Source organism: Mycteria americana, chromosome 7 (assembly GCF_035582795.1).
Source record: "Mycteria americana isolate JAX WOST 10 ecotype Jacksonville Zoo and Gardens chromosome 7, USCA_MyAme_1.0, whole genome shotgun sequence".
NCBI classification, from domain to species: Eukaryota; Metazoa; Chordata; class Aves; order Ciconiiformes; family Ciconiidae; genus Mycteria; species Mycteria americana.
The window spans coordinates 16,498,166-16,505,252 of NC_134371.1; the positions used below are offsets into that span (position 1 = coordinate 16,498,166).

A 7,087-nucleotide genomic window follows, 5' to 3' on the forward strand; every position below is an offset into this window, starting at 1 on the left:
CCCACCGGGCTCCAACTTCTTCTCTCTCTCTCTCTAAACCCGGCAAGGTGGCGCTCTTTTCATTGGAACTGGTATTAGCCTCATAATAACAACATTTTGTAGAAAGTAAAGTTAAAGCGAAGCCTTCCCACGGGTGCTGCAGGGAGCAGACGGCCATGCCGAGCTGGCAGGAGTGGGGCTTCATCTCAGCAAGGCAAACTTTTTTTTTTTTTTTGAGGGGGGGGGGGAATGCTTTGGGGCGGTGAAAAATCTCCGAGGGAGATCCCCCAAACGTTACGGACAAAGAAAAATACTCGCGGGGGTTTGTTGTGAGAGAGGCGGGCTGTGCTCCGGGTGGGTTACAGCCCCAGCCACGGAGTGCCCGCGTGGGTATGGGCAGGGAGCGGCTTCCCCCTGCACCCCCCCCCTCCCGAGCGGTTAATGTGGCTATTGACTCGCTGTACACATAATATTTCTTTAAAGAAGCTGTTAAAGTGTCATCTTGGTCTACTGGAAGGTCAGTTTGTGCAATTCACTCTATGACATATCACAAGCCCTCGCAGCTTTAGCCAACCTCATGATTTGTGTTGTCTGTTGATATGTTGTCTGCTTAATGGGGCGATCATGCAAGCTACAACCAGGAACAAAGCCCAACAGTTCCAACAACCGTAGCTAAGTTAGTGGAAGCAGTACAGCTTGCAAATCTATCAAACTAAACTGCAAGGAAGACAATCTGATTTAGAGAAAAGGCGTTCTGCTACAGTCATTAAGCACAAGTAATTTAGATTTTTTATATTGTCTTCTCATTTACAAATTTACTGTATCAACGCCAGCCAATGGAACGAATTTCTTAAGTAAATGAGAAATAAATAAAAGAGATAGAAAGATAATCAAATTACATAAAATAATTCTTATCCCCTAGATTTATTTTTTTAGAAAGCTATTAACACTGGCAAAATTATAGTAATAATAATAACATAACATAAGAAGTAATTGATTTAAATTAACGTCACGTTTTAAGGAATATCAGGGGGAAAAAAGGAAGGAAGGAAAAAAAAAACCAAAACCCAAAAACTAAACCAAAAAATATACCCAACAACAACAACAACAGCAACGGCCTTAGTGAAACAGTGCCGTGCTTCTTGGAGTAAAAGGCCCAAGGAAAGTCATGAATCCACTGCCTGAGAATTAGTTATGGTCATAAATGCCTTAAATTAAAATAGCAACCAAAATCTCCTCTGTTTTAAATCTCCTAATATATGTTATCCGAATTAATTTAATTTAGGGACCCAGTCTATGCAGATTCATGGGCAGTGTTGGAGTGGAGTGCAGCACTTCTCGTGTAACAATTCCCCACATTAATATTTATGTAGCATATGCAATCTATTTCTGTTATTTTTATGGTTGTTATTCTATGTCTGCAAAGGTCATTTAAATTATACTGCGGCCGAAAATTTGTTTCATAAATTTTGATATAAATACTAATTACACACTATAGTAATGCCAGCAGGGATCCTTTCATTTATCACATTTATATCACCTTCGCTGCTTTAGTGATGACATAATGGAAAGCAGTGAAAAACTGGGACAGTTTTATTCTAATATCCTAAAGCTAGTTGGAGTTGCAGCAGGTTGACTTAGCGAATAAGAATTCCTACCACAATTCGTGGGATTTAAGAATCTTTAATAAGGTACGAAATGTTACCAAACAGTTCTGTAAACTAAATTTTACATACCAATTCTTCTAGCCATAAATATTGAATATCTTGTAACATGTATAACCGGACCTTTACATGCGGATAAATATGGAAATTAGGATTTATATACATTATGTTCTTGTATTTGCCAAAAGCAACGGACAGATATAGTTTATATCTTTTTTTTTTTTAATATCACTTTACATAAACAAATGTAACAGTTTGACACGCAGATCCAGGCTTTCACTATACGAATTTCTTGACAGGACGTGTAACAACATTTTACTGCACTACTTAGACTGGACTTTGGGACGAAATGTTGCACTTTATACAAAAAAGCACATTAATACCAATAATATTCTGTTAGATCGACGTTTAGACTGTAATAATACAAAGTAATTCACATTTTGGTACACATTTACTAGAACATTCTTGCCATTCAGTACAAATAGTTGAATTTCTACCTCTTCCCTCTGCCCCCCCACCACCTCCGCCCCCCCGCCGCTGCTCCCGCCCGCCCGCCCCTCCCCCCACATATATGCAAAGACCACAAATCCACATATCCCCTTATTCAACTTGCGATATAACTATTTACAAAATCAAACAGTACATTTTTTTGTTGTTTTGTTTTTGAAGCTAATAATTCTGTATTTACAAGAGGGGACGGGGGGAAGGCCGCTGCCCGAGCAGACATGCAGTTGGAGATCTCTAATCAGTGGTTTCCAGTAAAGCCCTACACAGTTGGCATTTGCCCTGGTAACCTTGTCTTCTTATGCATTCTACTCACCCCTTCGCCTACCAAGCCTTGGAACAGAGCAGAGCAGAACAGTCAAAAAAAAAAAAAAAGGGGGGGAGGAAAAAAAAAGGAAGGAAAGAAAAAGGAAAAAAAAAAAAGAGTAATAAAAGAGAAAAAAAAAGGCAGAAAAAAAACAATTTAAAAAAATAAAGTCTTCATTTTACTCAGTCCTGGGTCTACTGGCAGCATTTTATTTTTGTTTGCTCTTTCAAATTCTGATTTCAAAGTGTTCATTATTTTTGGAGTCTTTAAATAGGGTATTTGTTTGCTCGCTTGGGGCTTTTTTGTTTTGTTTCGGTTTGTGTTTTTTTGTTGTTTTGTTTTAGCGTTTTAGACGTACCATTCGTTAAAATTTGATGTAAGCGTGCTGTGGCTGGACGTGTGGTGGACTGCGGAGGAGGAAGGGGATAAGGAGCTGGCGGTCTGGTTTTCTGTGGATGGAGACACGATGGTTGGAGGGGTGGAGGACTCGTAGCCTGAGCTGGCGGCGGGAGAAGGCTGGGACCCCTGCGAGGACGATTCATGGACCTGCAAGAGAAAACCCGGGCAGAAATAGAGAGCGGCGGAGGACGGAGGCCCTGCGGCGGTCGCCTTCGGCTGGGGATGCGCCAGACACCAGGACCCAGCGCCGAGCCCCGGGCTCGGGCATCCCCGCGGGGCTCCCCGCCGGCCCCGGCCCCGGGGCCGCACCCCCGGCCCCGGCCCCGGCCCCGGCCCCGGCCCCGGCCCCGGCCCCTGCCCGGCGGGGAAGGCCGGGCAGGGCCCACCGGCTGCCTCCTCGCACTGCCCCCCCCCCCCCCCCCCCCCGATAAAACGCACCGACAAAAGGCCCTGCCCGAGGGGCCGGGGCCGAACGCGGCCGGGCGGGGGGCGGCGCGGCCCGCGGGCCCGGGGCGGACTCTGGGGCCGGGGTCGGGCCGCAGCAGCGCGGAGCCCCGCAACCGGCCTGCCCCGGGCCCCGGGCCGCGCTCCGGGCTCCGCCCGCGGGCAGCGCCGCGCCGCCGCCCCACGGCCCGGGCGCTCCGGCCCGCCGTCCCCGCAAGCCCTCTCCCCCGGCCAGGCCCGAGGCGGCGTCCGAGCCCCGCACATCAGGCGCCCTCCATTTACCTTCATGTGCTTTCTGAGGGAGCTGGGGTGCGTGTAGGACTTGTCACACATTTTGCAGAGATAGGGCTTGTCGGAAGTGTGCACATGCATGTGCTTTTTGCGGTCGCTGCTGTTTGCAAAGCGCCTGTCACAGCCCTCGAATTCACACTTAAATGGTTTTTCACCTATTGCAGGGGGGGAAAAACGGATCTGATTAAGCAGGGCCGGCTGGATCGCTCATTGTCCCCACCGCACCGCCGGACGGAAGCCCGGGGCTCCATTTCAAACACTTGCAACTTTCTAACTTCAACGAGGCTTGAATCCCAAAACCTTGCTTCTCTTCTCTGTCCTTTCCGCACCTCCGACCCCTGCTCAGCGCCCATCTCGGAAGGGGGGGGAGCTAAGGAACTTTTTTTTTTTTTTTCCTTTGGAGGGGCGAGTTTCATTTGCAGCCCCAGCCCTGGGCACCTCTCCCTCCTCGCAACGCTCCAAGCGAGAGAGCAGGCGTGGTGGTATTTACACACGATCCTCGGTGTCTAGTTTCCGTTTTTATAGCTCATTCTCGTCCTGTTTTACGCTCCCACCCACCCCAGCCCCCTCCCCCATATTTTCTTGCAATATTGAAAATTATCCGGCCGGGGAATACAATGCGAGGGCAGCCCCGCAAACCCTCTGCAAAAGCGCTCGGGAAAGCGGCGCTGGCGTTCGGCGCTCGGGGGTGGGAGCGGGAGCTGGGGGAGAGCTCTCCCAGCCAGGGCTGCTGCCTTTCCACCTCCCGCGATGGGGAAAAGTTCTCAGGGATCCCGGCGCCCGCCCTTCGCACAACAATACCACACTACCGAGCCGGGCTCGGTTTATTTAAAATCGCTCCTCGGAATTAAATATTTACCAAGCCCTGAATTGCAGAGGGGAGACGGATGAGCTGCCTGCAATATTTCGCACAATTTCTCATCGTGCCACGGTCAAAACTGCCGACCGAACAACAATTAATTAAAACCTATAAATTTAAACAGGACAGGTTGCTGCCGTTCTCCCCCCCCAACCCGCCCGAACAACCTCAGCAGCAAACCTTGCCTTTCTCCCCCTCTGCCTCGGCAGGAGTAATTTTCTTTTTGTTGCCGCTGCTGGCGTGGCTGCGACCGAGCTCGTTTTGCAACGGAGCTCCGAGCCCGCCTCGAGTGGCCCTGGCCCATAGCCCCCCAGCCCGACCCCCAGCCGAGCAGCGCCCCGGCCCCCCCGGCCCGGCCCCGCGCCCCGCTCCGGCCCCGGCGCTCGGCGCTTCCACTCGCAGAGAGAAAAGCCACGGAGAAGGTTACCGTACCTGTATGAGTTCTTTTGTGTATTTTGAGATTCTCTGATCTGGCAAACACTTTGCCACAGCCTGGGAAAGGGCAGGGGAAAGGTTTTTCACCTGTGTGGACTCTGATGTGATTTACAAGTTTGTATTTGGCCTTGAAAGGTTTCCCTTCTCTCGGACACTCTTCCCAGAAACATATGTGATTGGACTGCTCGGGTCCTCCAACGTGCTCCACCGTGACATGAGTCACCAGCTCGTGCATCGTGCTGAAAGTTTTGTTGCAGGACTTTTTGGGGTTTGACAATTGCTCGGGCTCAATCCACTTACAGATGAGTTCCTGTTTGATGGGCTGCCGCATGTAACGAAAGAAGGCCCCTGCCCCGTGGTGGGCTGCCATGTTCATGTTCATGTGGCCGTAGCCGTGCAGCTGGGTCGAGGCGTAGTGCTCGGAGCGGGGGCTGGTGACCTGGCCGTACTGGTCGGGTCTGCCGTACATGTCTCCGGAGAAGCCCAGGCGCATCTGCCCGTTCACCACGTTGGGCGAAGCGTGGCTGGTGGCTTGTTCGTGCAGCCCCGGGAAGAGTATATGTCCCGCGGCATCGGTGTGTCCGTGGGGTCCGGCGAAGCTGCCGGCGGCGGAGGCGAAGAGGCTGTGCTGGGCGCTGGCGGCCGCCGCCTCCCCGAAGCCGCGGTTGCGGAACAGAAAGTCCCGGGTGGAGTTGAAGGCGGCGCTGGAGTAGGAGCTGACATGGGTCGGGTGGTGGTGGTGCCCCAGGGCCGCCGCCGCGTAGCCGGGCGCCTGCGAGGTGAAGGCGGTCTGGCCGGCCGAGGCCAGCTCGTGGGTGCTGGGGTTGATTTTGAAGGCGCCCATGCCGTCGGCGAAGGGGTTGATCCCCAGCCCCACTTCTCTGTCCGTGACATCGGCCGTGGAGTGGTGGCGAGAGGATCCGAAGGTAGTGACTCCTATGGCGGGATACTGCGGTCCAGCATCCAGAAGCATCTTCCCAGCGTCGATGCAGCAACCAAAAAAAAAGCACGCGCGCGCACACACAACGCGGAGAGAAGCAGCAGCAGCAGCAGCAGCAGCAGCGGCGGCGAAAACACCCTCTTTGGAAAGTCAGCGACGATCACCACCAAAGCAACCACATCAAAAACACCCCCTTCGGCATCAGCGCAGGGGGAAGAAAAAAAAAAGGGGGAAGAAGAGAAAAAAAAAAAAAAAAGAGGCTGGTGCGGAAGGGGGGAAGAGATCTTCGCAGTTGCAAATAATAATAATAATAAAAACGTGCCCCAAAAATATTCACTGTCTCTCTGCTTTGACTTTTCAGGGAGGTTTAAGTGGGGAGGGGGGGTTGGGTGGGCTCAAAAATAAACTGCCTGCAAATAACAATAACGGAGAGAGATCAACACGGGCAGCAAAAAAACAAAACAAAAAAGAAACTTCCTTCAGTGATTTTTTTGGCTATAGGAATGTTGCAAAGTGGCCGAGAGCTTGTTTCTCTCTCCTCTTCGAGCTTCCCCACACTCTCCCCGATTTTTTTTTTTTGGGGGGCCTTTTTTTTTTTTTTCCCGCTTTGCAAAAAAAGGCGCAAATCATGCACAATATTGTCTTTTGCGGTTTATCTTCCTGGGGAGAAACTTTCACCTCCTCAGCCGGGCGGTGAACGCGAGACTGATAGCGGCAATCATTCCTGCAGATAAATGAATTGAAAAGACGACACCGTCCCCCCCCTTGATGAATGGGAGCCGGGGGCGGAGCGACGTGCGGGCGGACGTGGGCGCTCATTGGTCGGCGGCGGCTCCCCCTTCCCCGCGTAACTCCCCCCGGCCCCGCCAACGAGGGGCGCGCACGGCCGCCTCCCGCCGCTGATTGGCCCCTCCGCCTCATCAATCGCAGGTATTGTGAGCGCCCTGACATCCCGCCTGACGAGCAGGGCTGCCGAGCAGCAACTTTTTTTTTTTTTTTTACATATAAAGCCTTTTTTTTTTTTTTCCCCCTCCACGGAAATATTTCCAGCGCATCTTTTTGTGTGTATGTGTGCTAAGGAAAGAAAAATTCCCTGGTTGTTATTAGGGCTATTTGCTCCCCCGCTCTCCCTCTCTCTGTCCCTCTCTCCCCAGCACTCTGGTAATGATGGTAATGATGATTTCTTGGTGATCCAGGATTTTTGAGATCACTGAGCAACTTTTTAGGCTTTGAAAAGAGAAGTCCTGTAGGGACTCGCTTCTTTT

The 7,087-nt window shown here is 51.2% G+C and overlaps 1 protein-coding gene across 1 annotated transcript; it reads right to left on the reverse strand.

Moving 5' to 3' along the window:
* Positions 1-2,802: 2,802 nt before the first annotated feature.
* LOC142413048 (zinc finger protein ZIC 1) lies at positions 2,803-5,855 on the reverse strand. The gene is made up of 3 exons (XM_075509094.1): positions 4,880-5,855; positions 3,580-3,743; positions 2,803-3,000 (listed from the first exon to the last, which is right to left on the reverse strand). The coding sequence occupies exons 1-3, from the start codon at positions 5,853-5,855 to the stop codon at positions 2,803-2,805; spliced, it is 1,338 nt and encodes a 445-aa protein (XP_075365209.1).
* Between the last annotated feature and the right edge of the window lie 1,232 nt (positions 5,856-7,087).

What these genes read in the sequence shown, in the direction of transcription:
- LOC142413048 (XM_075509094.1), bottom strand. Translation starts at nt 5,855, where the DNA reads ATGCTTCTGGATGCTGGACCGCAGTATCCCGCCATAGGAGTCACTACC. An exon ending in ACACAAAAGAACTCATACAG is followed by an intron (nt 3,744 to 4,879) that starts GTACGGTAACCT and finishes CCCCTGCAATAG; the next exon opens with GTGAAAAACCATTTAAGTGT. An exon ending in CCCTCAGAAAGCACATGAAG is followed by an intron (nt 3,001 to 3,579) that starts GTAAATGGAGGG and finishes TTTCTCTTGCAG; the next exon opens with GTCCATGAATCGTCCTCGCA.